General features: G+C 36.3%; 1 protein-coding gene across 1 annotated transcript in view; it reads left to right on the top strand.

Annotated features, from left to right (window-relative positions):
- Positions 1-26,213, top strand: part of BRSK2 (BR serine/threonine kinase 2) — a 458,442-nt gene that overhangs the window by 408,425 nt on the left and 23,804 nt on the right. Inside the window, exons 13-18 of the mRNA XM_032222893.1 lie at positions 1,577-1,637; positions 5,160-5,367; positions 8,081-8,129; positions 17,415-17,538; positions 19,666-19,846; positions 21,514-21,603. Of these exons, the coding sequence (XP_032078784.1) occupies positions 1,577-1,637; positions 5,160-5,367; positions 8,081-8,129; positions 17,415-17,538; positions 19,666-19,846; positions 21,514-21,603 (713 nt within the window). The remainder of the gene's footprint in view (positions 1-1,576; positions 1,638-5,159; positions 5,368-8,080; positions 8,130-17,414; positions 17,539-19,665; positions 19,847-21,513; positions 21,604-26,213) is intronic.

A 26,213-nucleotide genomic window follows, 5' to 3' on the forward strand; every position in this document is an offset into this window, starting at 1 on the left:
TAACCATCATTTTTTAACATGTGTACATAGCACTATTTCCTATTGCCTCCCCACACAATTTCCCAGGCTTATATACATGGGAGAGAATGTGGTATACTGGATACATTGATCTCCCGGTCAAAAGTTTCTCCCTTCTTACCAGAGATTTCTCATGATTACATAATTCACCTTGAAATTATGCCTGGCGGCTCTGTAGGCTGTTCCTCATCCAGTCCACATGACAAACCTAAAATTCCCATGAAAGCATTCACCTCAACGAGCAGCTAATATAAGCTTTTCCTTAAGTTTCATGAGGTGTCAAAACAACCCTCCTTTCATACCATTGCGGGCAGTTTATAGAATAATTGATGCCTTGGGGAAGAGAGTTTTGGGTCCCAAGTAGTAGGAAATAAGCAGGTTCCATAATAATTTCATATGCAGAAAAGGCAGCTACATAAATATAAGTCTTTGGTTGAAAAATGGGCTGTGCATGTATATAAAATAACTGTTTTAAATTTGCATGCATGATCTGTTTGTATGCACAAACTTTAACCATTGTACTCCCTTGACCTCTCTCTTTGTTAATTACTGGCACTTTGTTTTGTTCAGTGAAAATAACTTAAGGTCCATTCCCCCCCCCCCAAAAAATTTGGCAATAAAATAATCCGGTGCCATACAAATTAGATCCAAGGAAGTGATCATTTATAACTTTCCTCATTTTATACAGTTTGGATTTCTTCTACATTATCTCAGTTTTAGCCAGCGGAAAACAAAACCTCTCAATCTGAGGCTTCTTTTTTTTTTTAGCATTTTTACATGTGAAGCTTTAATGTTCCTTTCATAAAATTTGTGTGATGTTATTAATATGTAATTAATATAAAAATGCCCTCTCAGTGAACCAGTAGCAAACCGGTTAGGAACGCACCACTGCTAAATTCAGAAGAATTAATATTCTTCCTATTTTGCTTCTTGTAAACTATGCAGTAACATGCAAAGTAGGACATTAAATACTCGCTAGGCCATCTTTGTGGATTGGTCTTTTGAATATTATCTAATAACCAATTAATTGTTATCCTACCTGATTTTGTGTGGCTTTAGATCACAAATGTCTACATTTGTTCAGCTGGCATTTGTGGGTCTATCATTTAGTAAATAATTCTTTTTTTTTAATTTATAAAAAACTTAGCACTGTTAAACATTTGTCTGCCCTGTAGTAATTTTTTATTCTTTTTTTATTAAACTTAAATCGATACTAAATTTCTGATTAATAATGGACCTATAGTCAAACCACTTTATTATTAATGATTTTACATACTTATATTTTAGGGAGCATATTTTATCATTTAGATAGCTTAGTAGTAGCGCAAGAATTTTATTCATCTATGAACTTTTATGTCATTTTATGCAGATCTTCAATCAAAATAAAGTTGTCTTTCTTTGTGGATAAGTACTCTTTGAAAAGCATATGTCAGATCTGTATGAGGTTTCTTTATAGAGGCGTGAACCTATGGAGATTAAATGTAGCAATAGCTGCCCTGTGCAATGTGTTTTTGACAGGGATTTCTCAGGATTTTATTTTGACTTTGTGTCTACTTAGGTCTCGTTCAATCAGTGGAGCTTCATCTGGCCTATCTACCAGCCCTCTCAGTAGTCCAAGGGTAAGTGAAATTGTTCGGAGGGCATAATTTTAATAATCTTCATTTGAGTTAGGGAAAGTGTAATAACATTTTCCCACAGTTTCAGGGGTGGGTTTGTCATCCAGAAAATGTAAAGCGATAAAAAAAAGTTGCAGTATTTGTATATATAGTATATTGTATAGCTTATGAACAGAGAGATAAAGAGAGCCAAAATGTAATTGTTTTTTACAGATACGCTCATGTGTGAAAGCACTTTTGTTCATGCATTGTTTAGCATTACATTGTTTAATTTGTGCCTGCCACACTCCCTACTTCTATTGTTGCTATCTAAAGTAGCTTTATTTCCTAGCATGGTGGCAGTTATAAAATACTGGAGAGTTGGAGAGATTATGGCATGATGAGAAGAACATCTGCTACTCATTGCAAATTCAGCATGAGGCACTGAACCATAAAAAATAGAGCTACTTTGGAACTGAAAAGCACAGCTGAACAGCCTTTGAAAAACAATGAAATCTAGTCAGCAGAGGAATCATACCAAGTTGGATTAGGAAATTGTTAGTGTGAAAATGAAAGCAACTGAAACATTCAAGAACGATATAGGAAGAAGAAGAGATTGTATAATTGGAGACCATAGAATATCCCTGTGGAGAACTGGGGATTCTCTCTTGCAAAGCTACCTTGCCCTTTTTCATCATTTAGCAAGCCAAGGACTTCCTTCTTAATCAGCAGCAGTTGTCTTTTCAAGTATTACAAACCCATTAGAGAAAAGCAATTATGGACTTGAGGTTAATGGCAAATTGGATGGTCGTATGTAGATCATTCTTGTTTGATGAGAAGTTATAAGATAGCCACTTTTTTGATACAGTTTTTTTATAAAAAAATACATATGGTCCCAGACCAATGAAACAGATACATCATTTTGAAGAACTTAATGAGTAGGATAGAAAAAAGAGAGAAGTTCCTAGAGCATGAAACTGTAATGGGCTTGATATTGAACAATATTTGAGAGCTTATTTTGTATTACAGGGCTTTCTTTGTTTTGCTGACTTTCTGATTTACAGTTAATCCCTGAAATTTTGGTTCTGAAACCTCACATTGCACATTCAATTTGAAAGAACAATGCCATTTAATTTAATATGGGAATGTGCGGTCTAGTCTTGGACCAGATTTTCAGTTTCTGGGTAAGACCTGATCTTATAATGCCCCTTTTGCTTTATGCCAATTCATAATAATGACTAAAGCATAGTAAATTAAATGTAGTTACTCCAAAGATCTAAGTGTAGAGTAGAGGAGCTGAGACAATTCTGCCCAAGTAGAATTCCTCAGAATTATGAGGAATATGAATGGAATAACTGCAAAGTGTTTCACTATATTCCCAGATCCTTTTGATTATCCAATAGTATATCATAATTAAAAACCAGCTGAATGATGAAAAAAAACTATAGAATTACATTACTTCTGCCAAATTCCAGACTAGTTAATTGAATCCATTTGTCTCCATTTGCCCTCATATTATGCACAAAAATAGTTAGATTATAATTTTATGCAGTTGTAACTTCTTAAATAGCTTTAGCTATTTGACCACCAAAATTATAGAAAATACATTTATATGAGTGTGCAATATTCAGGTATTGTTACAATTTTAATTTTTTTTTTTTTTTAGAATTTTCAGTTGCAAATTTTCACTTACAGTTACAATTTTCACTTATAAAATGGTCAAAAACAGGTTTTTTGCTTTGATGTTTCAATGATCCTATTGATTATAACAGTACCTTGTTAGAAATATGTCAATTTGTATTTTGAAGTATCTTAGCATATTTTATAATTAATTCATAATCTCTAATCTTCCCTCGGTTTCACTTTGTTTTTTTTAATAGCACAGTTTCTTATTTTTGTTTCATTTATAGCAACTGATGGATACTATCACTTTATTTTTTGTTCACAACCAGATCCAAATATTAGAATGCTTGATTATCCAATGAAAGTAGGAATATTTGAGCAAATCTGATTTGTTGATCGTTGCGGGGATTCATAATTAAACACCATGTTTCTCTGAAGAATTCCTATTCAGAAGCCTGAAATAGAAAACTAAATTATTTTCTCTGGGTAGAAGGTCAAGGAGGAATGGAAAGGATGTGCAAGAATAATTCTCTTTCTTTTGCATGGACACACACACATACATTCACACATGCACACAGACAAATGGTGTCCCTTTGAAAGAAATGAGCAGAAATCATAAATGTAGTAATTTGTGGGGTTTTATTACTACCTGTTGCACGTATATTATTTTTTATCTGCCTTTCCCTGCTGTGTTTGGTTGTAGTAGACATTTTGATCTGGGAGAGGGCAAACTCAGCCTATATACTACAAGCTGGTTGTTGCTGTGGTTTGAATGGTCCTCCTTCCCCGTCCTCACCTCCCTTCAACCTTGTCCTTTTCTCCCTGTGAGATACAGACCAACTCAGGGGTATGGTAGTTTTTGAGGGTGAAGGTTCATTCTCGGAGCTTGTGGGTTGATTTCTGAACGTTTCGTTACTAGGCTAGGTAACATCTTCAGCAAAGTTTAGGGATGTCAATGTTCCCTTATCAATAGAAGAACACTGACATCCCCTAAACTCCACTGAAGATGTTGCCTAGCCTGGTAATGAAATGTTTGGAAACCAACCCACAAGCTCAGAGAGTGAGCCTTCATCCTCATCACACACCTGAGCTACAGATATTCACCACTATAGTAGTTTTTCTCTGCACAGCTTCCCTGGTTCTTCCTACCCTGTTATTTTTAGTTTGTTTTCCTCCATATTTGTTTTTGCTGTGTGATTTTTCTTTGCTGACACATGGTTGGTTAATATGATAAAGCTTGTGACAAAATTGTTTTCACTACCGCTACTGCTGTTTTTTGATTATGCTGTATTCCCAGCTAACTGCATGTTTTTTGTTTGTGTTTGTGTTTTGTTTCTTTGCAAACCCTTAACCCCACCTCCTTTACCCTCATCGCCATAACTCACATCTCTTTGTAATGCGCACAATTGCAACTGAAATGGGCTTTTTTTCTCTATTCACCCATGGGATGTATGTGTGCGTATGTATGTGTTGCTTTTCTTGATGTGCATGGATATTCACTCTGTATGTGTCTTGTAGCCTCTCAGAAAATTTTTCATCCCCCCTCAGATTCCTGATCTCCCTGTCACTCCCCGACCCCAACCCTCCCTGGACTCTGATGCTTGTAGGAACACTTCCAGACCTGGACATGTTCTGCAACCAAAGCCAGCACTTCAACCCAACCCAAGGACACAAACTTTGCCTTCCAAGAGCAAATTGGCTGAAAAACCACTTCAGTCTACCAAATCTAACCCACTCCCTTCTAATAATATTGTTGTCCCTCCATCCCAGAATATCCCTGCACAAAATACTCAGGGTCGTCCACCTGTTTCTGGGTGTAACCCACAACTGGCTGTTTCTACGGTGCCGACCAACCCTATGTCTCCGGTTAGGTTGCTCCCTTCCAGTACTGACCCAAGCACCAAATCTATCCCCATCATACAGGTTACCCCTCACCCCTCTCCAAGGGGCAGTCCCCTCCCTACCCCCAAGGGGACACCTGTCCATACGCCAAAGGAGAGCCCAGCGGGCACACCCAACCCTACGCCACCATCCAGCCCCAGCATTGGAGGAATGCCCTGGAGAACACGGCTCAACTCAATCAAGAACAGCTTTCTGGGATCGCCTCGATTTCATCGCAGGAAATTGCAAGGTACAAATCTTCCAAAACCATGGCAATTTAAGACTGACAAGTAAAAGTCTAAAAGAATGCAAAGAAGGGTTGGTTAATAGATGAAAATGATATGAAGCATTGACAGGAAAAATGAAAGTTCCCTTATTACTACTTGGCTATGCCACATTTATTGTTATTCAAATAATGACCTTCCTGTAGTTTTTCAAGTATGTCCTAATAATCATAAATACTCAATTTCTGATTTTTTTCTGACCCTGAGAATGAAAAATCAACCTTTAAAAAAAAACTAAGTATAATCTGGGTTAAATTTTAGTTCTGTTGTGATGCTTGAAAGAAAATAGGTCCAACTAAGAAGTTGGAACTAACAATCACGGCAATCCTGTGCTGTTGGGTTCCTTTTTCCAAAATATGCAAGTTCTTCACTTGCATTATCATCTCAAGGGAGCAAAGTTATCTAAATGAATTATATGGAAATTGTACTTTAAGTTTTTTGTCCCTGTATATCTATATAAAAGATTATGTGCCAAATTATTTTAATGTTACAAATGTGGTAGGAATGACAATACTATCTGGAATCACCTTTCTGTAGATTCTGCTTGCATCTTTGATATTGGTACTTGCTTTAGAACTAATTTGTAAATTCCCACATAGTTTTTCTCTTGAACTACTATGTCCATAGTAGTTACTGCTTTCCGACCCAGGTTTTAACTGAGAAATAGTATGTGAATTAGTGTAAGAATATTTGTCTTGAACACATTTCTATTTTTTAAAAAGTCAGTGCTTACTTGATAAATGACTTTTTGCACAATAGGAAAAATCTTTAGCAAAATTGGATTCATTTAGTTACGCCTTAGACTGATTTTTCACAATCACAGACTCAAGACTTCAAAAATCAAGAGCTGAGTTGTATTCCCAGACATAAGCAGATTGAAGGCAGTCAATGAATGTGGTTGATAAAGGCGAAAGTTTTAATTTACGTCATATGATAATACTGCAGTCCATGAAGGATTCAAAATGCCCATTAGAGAAAGAGAATTGAAATTTTGAAAAATACATTCTGGCCAAAATTAGAAGCTTGTTGTATTTGTTTTACATTGAGTTTTCTTTCATTTAAGAATCGTGTAGAAACAATTAAAAAACAACCCAATTGCACTGTAAAATGTCCCCCAAAAATCAGATTGAAATGGTTGTTTGTGAACAGTGAACACTGTTGAATATAGTGAAACACTGCTTTTTAAAACAAGTTTACTGATGCTTGGAGGTTTCCTTAATTATTATTAAGGCACTGAAATTCAAGAGAGACGTATAATTGAACAAGCATAGCCCTTATATGGCCCAGAAGAATCATAATTAAGTGAATAATTATTACCTTTTATAAAGGCCCTAAATGAAGGAGAATAAACCTCCAGCCTAATATTTTTTTACACATAGTGGAATTCACATAGCATTCATTACACATTGACCCATACAGCAAGTTCTTTTTGGAACAAAGGTAAATGATCCATAATTGTTTCTGTGATTCATGATTTAGTTGGTGCTTGTTACTCATGATACCATTTTGATCTAAAAAATCACTGACAATTTCAAATAATTTTGCTAAATGACACATTCCTACAGTATTCTCAGTAAAATCTTTATTTAATAATGGTAATAATAATTTCCTGTGAACCATACAAAGTAATGGAAAGTTCATTTTTCAGTTTACTTCCATGTCACATGATCTGAGACGCACTAATCTTTAGGTAAGGTACTAACTAGACAAATCTGCCAGCCCCCCAGGCTTACTTCAATTTATGAAAGGACACAACTGTTTTTCTAGGTTCATATGCAAATAGGAAAAGCATGTCCTATCAAAGAAGAGTCCCACATTTTCAAATCTAATACTGATTTAACTAAGTGCATAAGGAATTCCTCACTGACTCATTTCTATCTTTGCTTATTCTGCACTGAAATATTGTCTGTTTTGAGATTCCTTTGGTTTCAAGGGAAAGCAGGAATAATATACAATTTTAAACAGGTACAGGTAGTCCTTGACTTACAACAGTTAATTTAGTGACCATTCAAACTTACAATGGCACTGAAAAAAGTGAGTTATGACCATTTTTCACACTTATGACCATTGCAGCATCTCCAGGGTCATGTGATTTATATTGGGATGCTTAACAACTGGTTCACATTTATGACAATTGCCGTGTCCTGGGAGTCATGTGATGATTTTTGCAACCTTCTGACAAGTCAAAGTCAATGGGGAAACCGATTGACTTAACAATCGTGTTATTAATTCAACAACTGCAGTGATTCAGTTAACAAATGTGAAAATAAAAGTTGTAAAATGGGGCAAAACTCACTTAATAAATTTCTCACTTAGCAACATAAATTTTGGGCTCAATTGTGGTCATAAATCAAGGACTAACTGTAATCAGGCTGCTCTTCCCATATATACCATGCACTAAATTTTAGTTGTCTGCATATTAGAGCTTCTTGTACATAATACAATCAACATAAGTATGTTGAGTTTCTTGAGGGAATCAGCACCAATATATAATTTATAAGAACTAAGTTAATTATTCAAGTTAGTTAAATTTAAATGCAGCATTGGGATGAATTTAAAGCATAGATTATTAGAAATTAAGACAATCACAAATGCTTGAGTAATATTCATGGAGTAAAGGAGACTTTATTTCCTTCTTTTCTTTTCCATTTTTCTGTTTCTCTTTGGATATGTATATAGTACCTACACCAGAAGAGATGTCCAATTTAACTCCAGAATCTTCCCCAGAGTAAGTAATTTATTTTAGTATGATAGATATCACTGCTACTTCGATTTCAATGCATTTGAAAAAAAATTGCAGCATTATAGGGTATTATACATCCCACATTTCTATCAGATTAAATTACTTAGCTTAATGCAAACTACAATAAGATATGCAAATAGGTAACATAAACTTTAACAATTCTGATGTTTCAAAGAATATTTTTAGTAAACTAACTGCAGTAGTTCAAAATAAGAGGTAAGATCATTTGTCTATCTGATCAAGTTAGAAAATTATTTGTGACCCCAGAGTGAACTATTAGTGAGGTGTGTTTTATAATAACAATGAAAACATATTCATCATGCTATTCAATTTGCAATCTTCTGAATTATATCTAAGTCTATTATACTGTGGTTAAAAACCAATTCATAAAAATGGCAGTGGTTGATCACTATATCCGGCGTTTCTCATAACCTCAAACATTTTAAGCAAAGCTTTAACTGCACCCATTATTAATTTGCATAATTAATTGATATTGCCACCAATTTCACTCCTGCTGGCATCACATCTCTTCCCTTAGGTATTGCAGGGCCTGTAATCACATTAATCCCCTCATTCTCATTCCATGGAAAAGGGAAATAAAATCAGTTCTTTTCAACCCTCTCTATATCCATGCCTTTTCTTCACGTTGCATGCATCTATACAATCATATGCTTAAAAAAACAACCAACATGTTTCAGAGGTTTGTATGAGGTAGATATAAAAAGGCTTTCAACTCTTTTTTCCTCGAAAAACCTGAAGATCAGAAACTGGGAGATGTCGCAAAAAGGAATCATTGCAAATGGTTATCAACAAGCTCTTCAGAACCAAAGCACTTTAAATAAATGCTTCAATGTTATTTCAAATATATCAGTTCTCAAATTAACTAGTTTAGCTAGCGATAGAACACAAAGATCCAGATTGGATTTGGACCTGATCCAGATCAGGGGTGGGTTCTGGCAGCCACTACAGCTTGTTTGCTCATGGGTGTGCAGCATGTGTACACACTTGATGCGCACTGTATGTGCATGCGCAGTACAATAAAAATTGTTCTGCGCAGAAGCCAAAAACAAGGCACCGCCAGGAGAACCGGTTCAGGGGCATGGCAGGCCTGGCTGGCTGCCAGTTCCAATGACCCATGCCGTCAAACCGCTACTGGTTCAGCTGAACTGGACCAAACCAGTAGGAACCCACCACTGATGCAGATCCTTCATATGCTTTTAGTTTCTTGATTTTTGCTAAAAAACGCCAGTTGAGTTGGAACCTAGCAGAATATGTACCTTGATAGTACCTAGTGCGATGATGGAGTATGTAAGTTACTATTTAAATAAAAGTAGCTGATTACAAATATTAATGCTAGCACATCATGAATATGAGAAGTTATTCCTGACGTACACTTAATTAAGACATTGTTCAAAACTAGCTTGTTTCTAAATGCCCTTTTGAAATTTTTACCTGCCTATAAGTATCCGGGAGGGATGGTGGTTCCTACAGAATCCATAGCAAATGGATTGTTGGCAATTCTTGTACTGACATATAAAATGTCACCTTTAACCTGTCAATGAATAGTAGTAGAATAGTAGAATAGAAAAGTAGTAAAATAATGAAAACGATAGCATATAAACTATTTTTCCCCACTGTAAGTGGTCTCTTGATCTTTTTTTTAAAACAAAAACATGGTCTTCTCTCTTGTTTCACTTCCTTTGTCTCAGGGATTTTTTATCAGTATGTGAAACATGCATGTCTGAATTCCTTTTCTTGCACTTCTCATTTTAAGAATGCTAGATAGAAGTCAAGGAGTCTTAGTAGGCAGTTTGAATGCAACTCAAACCCTAAGGCTCTTTTCCCCTCTCCAATATAATTGCTGAATTAATGAGTTCAATTGGATAGCACCCTGCAGTAAACATAATAGCAGTTGTAAAAAATAATGAACTGTATTTTTATTTCAGCCATAGAGGCCTTTATGTCCATGGCCACTTTGGAGTTTAGTATTATTTTTGCTTTACCAACAGGATGTTTCAATGAATTATTAGACCCATGATTGAAATTTTAACATGAATGTACTCCCTTTGTCTGTGGCCGCATCTTTTAATGTATCTATTTTGTTTAATGGTTCAGATGATTGGATATTGTATCTTAATATGTCTAGATAATGTGCCAATTATTTGTGGACAAGCCTAGACAAATTAATAGAAATTAAGTGAATGTCTTTTATATATGTTTTAGTTTGAAGGCTCCATCTCTTTTTGTATTAATGGATCCATTTTAAAAATACAAACCTGAGATGATATTATCCATAATAAGTAATAAACAGATCACCCTAAATATTTTTGAATCTCTATCCAATATTAATATTCAGTTTAATCAAGCTATGCAATTTAAATTTGCACGGAGGGACACAGCAGCCCTGTTCCCAGGGTTTCACTTCCCTTTTTTATAATCCTCAAACCATCCCTATGTCTAAGCAGTGGAAATGTGTGTAGAGGAAATTTCACTTTTGATTTCCCTTTCCCTAAATTTTTGTTTATCTATTTTATGCATCAAATCACCCATCTTATTCACAGAGCAACTCTGGGCGGTGTACAATTAAAAATCATAGCTTTACATTCATCTAATGTGCTGATTTCTAAAGACACATTACAACTGCTGAAAGAGCAGTTTCTGCTATGAATAATTTTAATTGTACGATTGCACATATAAATAAGGCTAGTAGTTTGTTTACAATTTTATTAATATGTTCAAAGATGAGGTAGGCAATTGAGGTTATAGGTTCATAATCCAACTTCCAAACCTCAGAGATTATCGTTCTAAATAGTTTGAACCTCCGAAATAATTGGCTATCATAAGTTAAGCCTTAAATAATGATTCCCTAAGTCTGTTATCCAGAAAACAGAATATTTTGGTTGTATTCACTTTGTGTTATCATTGTATCTAATGTAGTCAAATCCTCCCAAAATTGTTTTCAGCCTCTGGTTCCAAAAGAATTGTCCATCTGTGTAGAAAGATCATCAAAGAACTGATGTATCTGATTTGCATACATAAAATAGGCTTCCAAAGAAACATGTTTCTGGATTAGATGTTGCTTCTGCAGATAGCCATATCTACATGTCTATGCAGATTCTTAACCATCCAGGTCACAGTTGTCCCAAAGGTGTTTTTCAAAAGGCAACTGGACCTTCTTGGTATTTTCCTTGAAAATATTTTGCTTCTCATCCAAGAAGCTTCTTCAGTTCTGCAGACAAGCAAAATCAACAGGGGAAGCCAGATTCAATTAATGACTGGGAGACTCATTTAACTGCAATGAGTCATAAAAGTGGACACAACTAACTTAACAACCACCTTTTTTAGCAATGGAAACTCTGGTCCCAAATATGGTAATAAGTTGAGTACTGTCTTTACTTAATTCCTATAAACATAAGTAAGTTTGAACCCAAATATATATTGAATTCCAACATAAGAAATAATTAATTGAGAACATTGTTGGGATACATATACTTTTTCTAAGGGCAGGCAAAGTGTTGCTCTGTCAGCTCCAGCGAGCATGCGTGTGACAGCCAGCTGATTTTTGGCCTTGATTTTTGGCCATTTATCGCCCTCCGGAGGCTTCCCTGAAGTTTGAGAATGGACTTCTGGTTTGCGCATTGGGCTGTTTTTTGTCCTCCGGAGGCTCAAAGAAAGCTATGTGCGCATGCGCAGGCACATGCTACAGGGCGCATTAAATTATAGGGGTGGATACTCAAGCACATATGCGTGCTTTTGGCACCCGAGGCGAAAAAGGTTCGCCATCACTGACATAGGGTATGCAAGTAGCCACTGGGATTACAGTTTACAAAATTACTCCTAAAACCCAGTAGAAATTTAGTTAAGTCCTTCAAAATGTGTTTAATCAATAATTGACAAAAAGGGATGGCCTAGGACCTGGATATCTGAGAGACCGCCTCCTGCCACATACCTCCCAATGGCCGATAAGAACTCACAGGCTGGGCCTTCTCCGGGTGCCGTCGACCGGACAATGTCGGCTGGCAGTTCCTCGGAGGAGGTCCTTCTCTGTAGCTGCTCCGACCCTGTGGAACGACCTACCTGTAGAGATCCGGACCCTTCCCACTCTCTCGGCCTTCCGAAAAACCACTAAAACCTGTCTATTCCGGCAGGCCTGGGGCTGTTGACTTCATGAATGAGGTCCAGCCCCACACAGATTGAGTGTATGGTGTGTTATTTTTAAATTGTTTCTTTTTAAATTGTTTCTTTTATTTTAACTCCTTATTTTAACTTGTTTCTGTAAGCCGCCTAGAGTCCTACGGGATTGGGCAGCATATAAATTTATTAAAAGTTAAGTTAAAGTTAAAAAACGTTTTCATAGAAAACTTTAACATCAAATTTAATAGTCTATATACTCATTGGCGTGTCTCCTTGCTTCTACCTTAACCAAATTTTTGTTGCCTGAGGACAGAGTAGACCAAGGTTAATTATTTGTGTTAATTCTATATTTTCAGATGTCTCTTATTTAGAAATTCAAGTTCTTCTTAATCTTACTATTGCCTTTTGCTTTTTTTCTTCCTCTTTCTCTTTCCTCATTGGATTCAATTATCCTCTGTAAAATGAAAAATAACAGAACTACATGGAGAGAGGAGCATTTTGACTTAAAATGGTATTTTGCGTGTGTGCATTTATATTTATATTTACATTTATATTTCCCCCCTTTTTATGGGTAATTCCTTTCTTCAGGGTGGGGTCAGGGTGACTAAGTGGAACTAAGTATTTACTAGCCGGATGCCCCTCTTGACTCCTATGTGGTGTTCACAGAAGATATTTTTTCTTTGAACCTTGATAGGGAAACATCTGTCACTACCTAGAACTGAATTCTCAACCTTCCAAGTGGGAGGCAAGAATCTTCACCTGTAGACTAGTGACACAAATATATATTTATGCAGAATAAAATTCAGTCAGATGCTTAAAAGTAAGCTATCTGCCATCTCAGTTCTGGACATCACAAAACCTTTACCAATCTTCAAAATCACAGTTATGTAATTATACCAAAAATGACTGAAAATTATCAGCTCAGAAAATCATCATAATAAGCATCCAACTATAGAAGTGAAAAATAGTATCAGTCGGATTCCACTATCAGAATCTTTAGCTGACCAGCTTCCAGTTAGGAAAACAATGATTTAATCATCTCTGAAGCAAGATGGTGAGTAACTGGGGGTTTATTTTGCCCCCAGTTACTCAAAGGGGCAATTTTTCTTCCACCAAATTTAAGGAACAAATTTGAAATCAACCCATCTATCCTCCAGACTGTCTTTCTTCATGAATAAGTTGCAGAAATGGACATTTCCCCAATCAGCAAGTGAGTTGAACAACAGGGAAGCAGAGTCTTCCATCAAGTTCATAGCTGTACTGAAGTCTAAATTTAAAGGCACTACAACTTACTTTCCTCATTTCTAATGGGGATTATAATTTCTTCTTCAGTTAAAGAGAGACTTTCTTCAGGTACAGATAAATGTTTCTCTTTGGTGATTTTCATTATTTCTGGGATTGCAATATTTAGAAATATCAGAACAGCATCAAACTTTGCCTGCCTCCCAAAAATCCAAAAACCAAATCAAATATTTCAGTGGAAATAAATTTGTCTTTGAAAGAATGATCAGAAAGAACCTCTTGTATGGGAACCTGTCTTGTTTGCACATCAACCATAAGACAAAACCTTGAAGGTCAATTAACAGAGCACAAGATGGCTACTTTAAAGGAAATATTTGATTATGGGCCTGTGAAGTGTTTGGACTTTTTAACTCATTACTGGAACCAGTTGTTACCACTGAAGATGGACTTTAAAATGTTTCTCTTGTCATCCAAGACGCTTCTTCAGTTCTCACTGGAGGCAATTGAGGTGGATTCATTGGAGCCACAAATGCAATTGGATAATCAATTGCAAACTTGAAAAAGACATTGTGGATTATTCTTTAAAATTGAAATACAAGATATTTATTGGAGTTCTTCATGGAAACTATAAGTGGACTTGAAAGATGATAAGAATTTCAAGAGAAGAGAAAAAGATACTAGAGGAAACCAGAACTCAGAATTTCATTTACAGGATATAAAGATGGTTAGGAGAAAGAAGGAAAAACTATTCTATTCTATTTTATGAATTAAATATTTATAAATGAGTTTATAGAAAATAGAGTGAGGTATAAAATGAAAAAAACATTCTAAGAGATGGTTGACGTGTTAATGAAGATACTTTTGAACTTTTTGCAAGAAACTAGGAGAAATGTAATTTTGATTTTGGGATTTGATTATTATATAGTATTATAGAAACCATGAAGACTATTGTTAATTTTAGAGTAAGAGCTGGATGTACTTTTATCTATAGCTGTACCAAAACCAGTGGTGAAATTCAAAATCTTTTACTACCGGTTCTGTGGCTTGGTGGTGGGGGACCTGTGACTGAGTGGGCATGGCCAACTCAATGTCTTTCATGGCCATGCCCACTCAGTCACATGCCATGACCACCACCAAGCCACGCTCACAGAACCTGGTAGAAAAAAATGTGTGTATGAGCTGCTGCTCCCTTTATGGTCACCCCTGGCCCTCTCCCTTCTGGAGGTCAAAGTACCTTAAAGGGACAGGCTGTAGCAGCTCTTCTGTGAATGGAGGGAGAAATGTTTGGATTGTCTCTGCTGCATTTAACGTTGAATTGCCTGGCAGAGATGATCTGATCGTTTTTCCCTCCGTTCACAGCAGAGCTACTGCAGCTTGTCCCTTAAGCAGGGACCATAAAGGGAGCAGCAGCTCTGCTGTGAATGAAGGGAAAAATGTTCAGATTGTCTCTGCCACAGAATTCAATGATAAATGCAGCAGAGATAATCCGAACATTTTTCCCTCCGTTTATGGTGCCCTCCCCCTGGCTCCCTCCCTCCCTGGGTCTATCTCAAAGGGACAGGCTGATACAGCTCTGCTGTGAATGGAGGGAGAAACGTTTGGATTGTCTCTGCTGCATTTACACCAGACTTCAGTGCTTTTGATCGGCGTAAGTAATGTTTCAATATCATGAATTATTTCTCTGTAGCAGACTCTGTATATAAATGGGTCATGTCACCTTGATTATCTAGAATTAATTTCAACACCTTTTCAGCATATGGGGCATGCTGTTTATTAGAATTTTGAAGCTGGTTGTTGCGACTCCCCATTAATACTTTCAACTTCAGCCTTTTCTGATCTAAATTATCACATCTCTTCATCTCCAAAAAAGGGTTTCATCTCATCCACCACTCTGTGGTTTTTATCTGCATGAATTAGGTCTTTCTTTTTTAAAAAAAGCCCTGTAAATCATAAAAAAGAGCTTTTATTGAGGTGTACAAGTTCTTAAAGCTATTATTCCATCATATGCTCTGCTAAATTATCCTCCAAGTTAAAAAATATATTCTTCAAGGAGCTGTTCTATTTTGTGAATTATTTTTTAAAAAAACTCGCTGTATCACAGAAAGTTCCTGGTTATGCAGTATCACTGGAAATGTAAAATCTTTATAATCTTTATTCTAGATCATACAATCCTGTCAACAGTTTTTTTATTCCTTCTTTTATACTCCAGTGCAACTGATTTATTTTGTTACTGATAAACATAAATGTGTCCCTTGCAATTTTATGTCTGAATAGATACTAAATCATATGCTTTCAGTAGTATCTTTTTATAACTCGGTATTCTCCCTAATAGAAGGAAGAGTTAAAGCATTATGAAGAGGTGGAGATATCTCAGTGGATGGGAAAGTGTATATACACTATAGGAAAAGGAAATATGTAGTTGTTAAAATGTGTAGCATACCTATATGCAATATGGCAGTTTATTATATGCGCATAACCATTAGTAATATTCATCTGATCTATACCCCATGAATCTGCACTTTAAAAGCATACAATTGGCTGGAGAGTACACTTCTTTTGGGAGATAGTAATATATAAGTGGTCTTAAGATTGGCAGAAGCCTACAGGAATTAATAATAAGCGGTGTTCATGCCCATATATATGGATTGGCCTGGAGAAAACTGTATCTATGTAGTTGCTAAGAGTCAACATTGATTTGGTGGGTAGGAATCTGAAGGCAGATTCAGCAAAGTTTATTAATATGCTTTGAGTGTTCTGAGGTTTCCTGAATCAAGTAGTACATTTCAGAAAGCTATGGTCAAATAAAATATGTAGTGTCCCCTCTTTGCTCTACTCCAGATTTCTTAACCTGCTTAAATAAGTGTCTCTTTCTCTTTACTATTCCTCATTATCATCTTTGGCTTTTGGATATTTTGAGCAACTCTGCTTAATTTTCTCAATTTTCTCTTATTATGGAGAAAGAGGGAGAGCTTTACCAAACTATAATTGTTTTATTTTGCCAGGCAGGGTAGGGGAGAAAGAGGGATGGATGAATGCATGCATGCTCTGTTTTAATGTGTCTTCACTTTTACAGACACCCCCCCCCCAAATAAACTAGTTTTCATTTTGTCTATGGAGGGATGTATGAGTACTAAATAACCTCAAGCATGCATTACAATAGTTGTGCCATTGCTAGTTGTATGTGTTCCCAGAATTTTGGGAGAGCAGAGGTTAGAAAAACCATAGCTGTTAGAGGACCCTGGACCAGCAAAAGATGCATGAACTATGGACAGGCTTTTAATTAATAGCCCCAAAGGATACTGCTGCCTTTTCTTTCTCATAAAGCTTTCTCACAGCCATATCCATTACTAATGAGCACTACTAAATTTGCACAAATAATACTAAGCCTTCGTTTTCTGACAATTGACCCATAAAAAATTAAGGTGTAACTACATGGTTTTTTGACATAGTGAATGACATCATACTAGGTGATAAGGGTAGTTCCAGGGTCTCTGGGATGAAATCTAAGTTGTATGAAAACTACACTCACATGCAATTTGCTATTGCCGTTTTCAGTTGCAGTCTACCCTATGATGCTTATATTTCCCCCACTGCAGTCACCTGATCTCCCTCCAAGGTAGAGGGTGACAGAAATAGCTTGTATTTATTGTGAGGCTGCCCTTGGATTGTGTCACAACAAATGTTACTTGAGAAGTATTACATTTAAGAAAGAATTAAGTCAGATTTATTCGTGGGCTGAAGATGAGATGAAAGCTATGTTGTGGGGACATGGCTAAAAACAATATACCTGTTCTGTGATGCCGAAAGACCTATAGTACAATTCTGTGCTGTTCCTAATTTTTATTGGTCTTTTCCTTTTTTTTTCTTTCTTTTTCTCATCACATGTATATTCAGGCTTGCCAAAAAATCCTGGTTTGGTAATTTTATCAACCTAGAGAAAGAAGAACAGATCTTCGTGGTTATTAAGGACAAACCATTGAGTTCTATCAAGGCTGATATAGTACATGCATTTCTGTCGGTAAGCATATAAAATTAAAGGCAAATATCCCATTCAGTTGGATGAATAAACATCCAAAACAAGATGTGGTCTCTCAGTCACAAATGACCTACTTTTCCACAATAAAGGTAAAGTCTTTATCAAAGTCTCATTTGTCTGTTGTAGAACATCTCTGTACTTTTCTTGGCAACAATCTGGAAAGGGTTTGTAATTGCCTTATTTGGGGGTTGCTTCTTTACTATTTCCCATATAGGGTATGTCAGGTTTTCTCCCCTGAATGGCAGCTCTGGGCCTCTGGGCTGGCCGGAGCTGACAGGATATAGTCTTGGATGTATGCAAGCCAACTGTTTCATTTCTGAACTCAGAGAAGGACACTGGGTGGTGCCACATGGAATTTAAAAAGTGACTTAGTGTGGCACATAATCAAACACTCCTTGGAAAGTCTGGTATGAGAACACTGAAAACAGGAGCTCATTTCAGTGAACCAGAGGTGGGTTCCTACCAGTTCGCACCTATTCGGTAGAACCAGTTCGTCAAATCTACCGAACCGGTTAGAAGAGGTAACACCAGTGGACCCGGAAAGCAGGCCACACCTACAGAAGAGGTTCCAAAAAATTTTGAAACCCACCACTGGTCCTTGGATATGATTATTCTACACTATCATGCTCATATTTATATGATTATTCTACACTATCATGCTCATATTTATATTATTATTCTACACTATCATGCTCATATTTATAAAATTCAGTGCCTCTGTGAAAAGTAAGGATGACTACTGCATTTGTGGTGCAATCAAAACATTGCGTGTGTTGAAGTTGTTTTAACGCAAACCAAAGATGCCTTTTAAAAAACAACTTTACATCATATTCTTATGCATGCCAGTGCTGTGTGTGAGGTAATTTAAGGTGGTTCTGACACGTGTCGTCGGCATCTTCATATCCGGTCACATGGGCAGCAAGCCATTCCCATTCGGTCACATGGGCAGCAAGCCACTCCCACAAAGGAGGCCACACCCACAGAGTAGGTTCGAACAATTTTTGAAACCCACCACTGCAGTGAACCAAGGTCCCGTCTTTATCTGGATTATGTAGTTGCCTTCCAGCCCCTCTTTTTAAAAATGCTGCTTGTTTGTGTTCTTTACTTTTAATTAGTTTCTCCTTATTGGCTTGTGTATCCACATATTTCATAATTGCATAGTTTCTATTTTCTCCTGAGGAAAAACATATTCCTTTCTTACTGTTCTTTCTTTTCTTCTCTTTTCTTCTTCTTCTTCTTCTTCTTTTCAATATATTCAAAAGAAATTTTGTGATCAAACTCATTCAATTATAGTAATTCAAATGATCATTTCTCTGAAAAGAAGAAGCCGCTAATTATTACCAACCCATAAGGAACAAAAATTGGCTAATTAAGACTTGGCTCAGGAACTGGTTCATAACTGGAGAAAAGAAAGCAACATATTAAAGGGCCAGAAATGGAGGAAACAAGCCATTTCAAAACAAAAGATGGAAAAAAGCAACTGTGAAGAGTCAGTAGTACTTTTTTGCCACTCCTATTCGACAGGAGCTGAAATTGTATCTAAATTAGAAAAGATAAGTCGGAATTTAAATGTTGCATGATAATTGGATGGTGAGAGGTCCCAGTGAAGGAAAGCAATTTATTTTTAATATAAATGATCTATATAGCTTGAATAGCTTTTTAAATATATCAATATATGTGGCAGACCCATCCGATTCTTAAAAAACCATAAGAGCGCCGCTGTGGCGCAGTGGTTAGAGTGCAGTACTGCAGGCTACATCTGCTGATTGATGGCTGCCTGCAGTTTGGCAGATGGAATCTCACTAGGTTGACTCATCCTTCCATCCTTCCGAGGTGGATAAAATGAGGACCCAGATTGTTGAGGGCAATATGCTGACTCTGTAAACCGCTTAGAGAGGGCTGTAAAAGCACTTGGAAGCGGTATATAAGTCTAAGTGCTATTGCTATAAAGCGAGTAAATGAGAAGATCATTACCAATTATTGCAGAATTAACAGAGAAATGTTATTCTATCTCCTTTCAAACTGTAAGGGGTGGGGGTGAAGCTTTTCAAAGATGATTCTATCGTGCTAGCAGGATTTGTTTTTGAATTGTCGTTTCATTTGGTCTAGATTCCCAGTCTCAGTCATAGTGTCATCTCCCAAACAAGCTTCCGGGCAGAGTACAAGTCCACAGGAGGCCCTGCTGTCTTCCAGAAGCCAGTGAAGTTCCAGGTAGACATTACATACACAGAAGGTGGGGAGGCCCAGAAAGAGAATGGGATCTACTCCGTCACTTTTACACTTTTATCAGGTAACTGATAAATAATTTTTTTTAATTTATTTTAAATAAATTAGAAGAAATAAATAATTGTCTCAAACCTGCTGTCTGGGTTTGTGTGGAGAATGCAGATAGGAAGAAAGGACTACTTCAAATATGGCTAGTTGCTTCAACACGTTAATGCGAAAATGTTCAAATAGAATACTCTGAGTGTTCAAAATATGCAATAGGTTCCATTTCCTAGTGTATAATTATTATGGACACATGGAAATAAATAATTAGTATAGCTTGCGAAGCTTAATTTATCAATCATGTAGAATTTAGTGTTTCCCCAAAGAATCACATTGTTTGGCTTATGTAAAAAATAAGTAAAAAAGAGGAAAGCCGATGTTTTTTAATACTTGAAATAAGAAGGATTAATTGAAATGTCTTAGAACTCCATAAACCTTTGTATACACAGAGGTGTGCTTGACCAGTACTGACATTCAATAAAACTAATTTTACTGCCTTCTTAAAATTTCAGGAATTGGGTAGATTATCAAGCAGTTCACAGGCTTAATACATAGTTCAAGTGGCATTGAATATTCTTGGTAGACATAATCTCTGTTTGTTACTCACATTTTGAAACTATTCCCTTAAAAATATCATATTATTTTTCCCCTCCCAGTTCGCTCAGTAATGAATCATATTGTGTGTTTAGTTTCATGGCTAATAAATTGTGCTAGCTGTCATTACAACATAGTTTTTTCTTTAACTTATGGATTGGCTTATGTTGGTGACAAAAGCTATTCAAAATCCCTAAAATGAACCAACATCCTCTTTGTGGAAGACAGCTAAAAATGTGTAGGAACCTACAGACAAACCAACATGATTAAGAAAGGAAAATAGAAGCTTTAGTAAGATTAAACAATGTATAATTTTATTAGATCTATCATCAATTATTGCTATTAGCTTTTATATTGTTACCACCCAAGCAAGGTACAACACCTAGAGAACTGGTCATTTTTACTAACGAGATCAAAAAGAGAGAGAGAGAAAGAAAGATCTCAAAGAACAATGAGATGTCATATGAACAAAAGAAGTGAGATATGTGTCTATGGAGATTCTCAGTCATCCAGATCATGGTTGTCCCAAAGTTGCTTTTTCAAAAGTCAACTGGACTTTGTTTGTTTTTCTGTAAAGACATTTCACTCCTCATCCAAGAAGCTTCTTTAGTTCTGACTGTTAAAACTGAAGAAGCTTCTTGGATGAGAAGCGAAACATCTTCAAAGAAAAGCAAACAAAGTCCAGTTGCCTTTTGAAAAAGCAACTTTGGGACAACCATGATCTGGATGACTGAGAAGTGAGATACAAGAATTTTGGAAACAAGAATTTAAAAAGGAAAGAGGATAAATTTATTGAATAGAGAGGCAGGGGCTAGCATGGTAAGAAAGCTAAAGGTAGAAGAAATACAGTACAGTATTTCTTCCACCTAGTAAATCATGTCTATAAAGTGGTGTGTTACCAATAATATCTTGGCAGGGATGTGCATTGATAATGCATTGATCAGAACAAGGAAGGAAGGAAGGAAGGAAGGAAGGAAGGAAGGAAGGAATCTGAATGTAAAAATTAAAGAAATAGGCTTTTTCCTACCTCTTCCCTGACACTCAACCTTCTGTGATATTCTGCCTTATCTTACAGTGTAACGTCTCTTTTGATAGGTCCAAGCCGTCGCTTTAAGAGAGTAGTAGAAACCATTCAGGCACAATTGTTAAGCACACATGACCAGCCATCAGTGCAACAATTATCAGGTAAGTTGCTTCCAAAGCTTATCTTTGCTTCACCCAAGGGCATGAACCGGAAGCATCTTTCAACGTCACATTGCACCTGAAAACTAATTTCATTCAGACCAATCAGTAAGACTCCACAGCACTTCCCTCCCATTTGCACTACCCTTGCCTGCCTTGCAACAATTCTCATTTCCTAAATTCATTCCTCCCCATGGCCCCGCCCTTCCCTGCCCAGCCCCGCCCTAAGAGCCATCTGTCCCTGTTTCACAGGAAGTGTCATCAGCTATTTATATCCTTCTAATGATCTGTCCAACATACAGACATGCTTTGAAACATCATACAAAATGACCTTATTCAATTATTTTTTAAAAACAAAATTAAGCAATAGTTTAATTTAGTTCCTGAAAAAAATAGAATTTTGAAAGCAGATGGGAATACCTGGAAGCTTAAAGCAAGATTAATTTTGAAAGGAACTAGCATTGAAGAATCAGGTGTGCCATTTTCTCTGCTCTCTAAACTTAAAATCATTGAGCAAAGACAGAAGGTGATTGTCTTTGCTCTCTTTGCTTTTTTTCTTAATGGGATGACACATTCCCTCAAAGCCTTACTAACAAAATTTGGTCCCTGCAATTTCTTCTAACCTCTCTAGCCTTCTTCAAATCCTGTTTTTCGCATTCCAAAAGTCACTTCCCTACCACCCCAAAAAAGGAAATTTTGTTATTCCCAAACAAAATGATCATAGGTGATATTTGTTAACAGGGAGGATGTGGTGAATACATTGTGATTAAATAGATCCAAAATACAGTTAGGCCATCGATCTAAATGGAACATTTTTTTTTTCATTTTTCTATGCTTAGGGAAATAAGAGATCTGTCCATACATTAGTGACAAGCCTAACCTTTTCAGATAATTTATGTAAGCATTTGCAGGCAAATGTAATATGGAAATGAAAGGGGATAAACAGTATCTGAAACTGAGAGCTGGAATAGAAAAAGACTTACAAGATATTCAGATAATTGGAAGTTGTTTATATTGTATTCTTTTCTCCAGCTTCCTCAATCGATACATTAGGTTTTAAGCATAGATTTTTCCAGACATTCAGGTATAAAATGAGGTAGAATCTTCTATGCGCAAAATGTATGCCGTTTAACTATGGGCAAATAGTGTATGTATATGTACATACATATGCATATTTTGTATAGGTAGTTATTCATATTAGTAAAAGAGAAAGAAATGTCTAATGAATAACAGGAAAGTGAATTAGGATAAGAACCCACTAAATGAACATTGCAGAATGATTGCTTATTGATTTTCTGTCCATTAACACTTTAGCCTGATCAGACTGTTCCTTATCACAAATTTTGGCCCTACTACTAGACTGCATTATAATCTTAAAGTTTTGGCCAGTCACTGCAGAAAATGGACTTTCCATATGGAACTGATACCCAATAAAGTTAAGGAATAGCCACCATACCATGTGAATTCACATTAAAATAAATGTCTGGCTGATTAGAATTCTTGATAAGAAATGAGCAATTTGCATGTAGACACAATTTTAAGTTATAACAAAAGTGTAGGTATAATTGAATAAGAGCAGTAATCTTGTCATCACAAGAAGACAATTTCCGAGGAGTATAGCTTGCTATTTATATTGAAATGGGAGAGGATTAATAAAGAGTTAATCCCTTAATCAGTGCCACATGAGTGTTGACTAACCACTTGAAAGAATGCTACTCTCATTCCAACACCATATTCTTATTTAGGAAATAATAACCATCTTCAGTTTAGCAGGATGTTTTCCCAACCTAAGTAATTGATAACCAATTACCATTATTTATGTAAAAAGATGCATTAGTTGTTATTACTTCATCTAAGTCTAGCCTCTTAAAGAGGTTTGGAGAACTTATTTTTTAACAAAATACTGTTCCCCATTTTTCCAATCAGGTGAATGATTGGATATTCCAGGTGAGTGGTTGGATATTCTATATGAATGAACTATACTGTGGAAGGGAATAAGCTAACATAATGTATATCAACAGATATTCCCTCCTGCCTAGGTGATATACTTGTGAATATTGTCTCTAGTTGTAACACTGCCAGCAGGGACTTGTGACTTCATGGAGGTGATCCTTGGCTAATTCTCCCGACCCAGTTTATTAAACTGGCTCACCTGGGTTTCAGAACAGGACTGGTCTCTGTGGTTTCTCATTCTTTGCAAGTCCACATCTGTGTTGGTGGTCATCAGGTTTTTCTCTACATACATCTCATCTCAGTGGTGTGTCTGTGTTTCACACCTTCGTATTCCATTTAAGTACTGTCTTCATTCTCATTTCTGCTTCTTGGGACTTACTTTGCTTATTACTTTTAACTCATCTGGATCAAGGCTTTAGGATAATTGGTGTGGTATCAGGGTTCAGTAGTTTCTCTGGAATTGGGGAAACCTAATGTCAATGTCAACCTAATGACAGCCATGGAAACTCACTGGGTGTCTTTGGTGAATCTACCTGATAGGATTGCTATGGTGAAGATAAAATGGATGGGGGGGAGCCCTGTGTAAGTTGCCTTGGGTGACTGAACAAAAGGCAGAATATAGAATTAACAATAAAATAAGTCTATAGAAATTAATTGCACAAATGATTTTATCATCATAAGAAGCTTGACCCATGAAACACAGTTTTTGCTCTCAGAAATCCTTAAAGCTTTGGACTGAAAAGGAACCTGCCTAAGTTTATGCCATTTAGTAAAAAGTTACATTTGCAAAACAAATAATGTTTCAATTAGTATGAATTGTGACCTTGTCTCTCTACCAGCAGGCTTTATGAACATATTAACTTTCTATATGATTCTTTCATAAAGTAAATATTACTTTATGAAATATTACTTTAAATATTACTCAGTCTAATTCCCTCTGCTCTACCATGGTAGTTTCTAAACTTTTTGACTGTTATTTCCAAGTACCAGCATTTAAAAATACAGGAAAGTTGACAATTAGTGTGTGATGACAGACAAGTTGTGCCTTCTTCTGGTCCTGTTAATTGGGTTATTTCCTCTTCAAACTGTAGCATTAAAACCTCTTTTGCTCTTACAATAGTGCAAGCAAATAGAATTGAGAAACAGATTTATGATAAGGGAAAATTGGTTTCTTCAGGTTGCTCATAACTAACTGTGTTTTTTAAAAATACTTGGGTAATCTGAAGAGCTCTTTAGTAAATATAAATGTTCCCATAACAGGAATGTAAGAATTCAGACTTGGAAGCAACCAGATCGGAAAGTGAAATATTATTTCATGGATCTTGGTTCTAAGCAGTCTCTAGAAATGAAGGATTTTCCCTGATGCATCAGTGGGGAAGTAACCTCAATCTCCCCAGGTGCTATTCCTGTAGTATATCCAGGGTGTAATTAAACCTGGGTTTTGTTTTCTAATACAAGGTTCAAGAGTCAATAGGTACACTGGTACTCAGAAGTGTCATATTGAGGACACCAGAACTATTAGTTTTAAAATGGAGTGTTATTTTACATTAGAGTAACATATTGAAACAGATATAGATTCTAACATTTTTTTAAAAAAGTACAGATGACAATAGTTAGTACAGTCCTAGAAAGACCCTGGCTTATAAATGCCCTTGATTGCTTGTATAAAACATTGTATGAAACTGCATATTTGAGATATTTCAAAGAAATTAAGTGTCTGTAGCACATTGGGATTCTACTGAATAGTTTTCTTCCTCCATGGAGTTTAGACATAAAGGGAAAGGCTATATTCACAATATGTTTTACCACTTTAAGCCTAACACTATTGTATCTCACTGCATGTGTAGACAGAGTTCACCTTTCATTTGATTACTGAAAAATTGAAAATTATCTATATTGAGCCGTGGTGGCGCAGTGATTAGAGTGCAGTACTGCAGGCTATTTCTGCTGACTGCTGGCTACCTGCAGTTTGGCAGATCAAATCTCACCAGGCTCAAGGTTGACTCAGCCTTCCATCCTTCCAAGGTGAGTAAAATGAGGACCCAGATTGTTGGGGGCAATATGCTGACTCTAAACCACTTAGAAAGAGCTGTAAAGCACTGTGAAGTGGTATATAAGTCTAAGTGCTGTTGCTATTGCTATATTGAATGACTTTCCAGTTTTAGCATGTATCCTAGAGGTGGGTTCCTACCAGTTTGGACTGGTTCATTCGAACCGGTAGTGGTTTGCTGGCCTGGGTCACTGGAACCAGCACTCCTCCAAACCAGTTCTCCGGTTGAGCATTATTTCGATCCAAAATTCCATAGTAGAGCATTGCTTTCTGTAGGACTATATGCCAGATATGAAGGCAACAGGCTTCTTCTGCTGTTCTCATCAACTGCCTTTCAGAGGATTGCCTTTGTTTCTCCTCTAACTAGACTGGACTGCATAAAAATGCATTGTTACAGCAACATTGTTTGCAAACTTTCCCAATTTTTTTAAAAATAAAATCCTTTATTTCTGTTAAATTTTTGGCTTGCACAAATATATACTGTACTGTATATATTATAAAAAGTGTATTCTTTCTCAGCTGATTCTTAAAAACCACACAGTATTTCTTCATATATAATTCTTTGGGATGCTATTTGCTTTATAGTCAGTACAATTTCACTTCTTGCTCC

This window comes from Thamnophis elegans, chromosome 1 (genome assembly GCF_009769535.1).
Source record: "Thamnophis elegans isolate rThaEle1 chromosome 1, rThaEle1.pri, whole genome shotgun sequence".
Classification (NCBI taxonomy): Eukaryota; Metazoa; Chordata; class Lepidosauria; order Squamata; family Colubridae; genus Thamnophis; species Thamnophis elegans.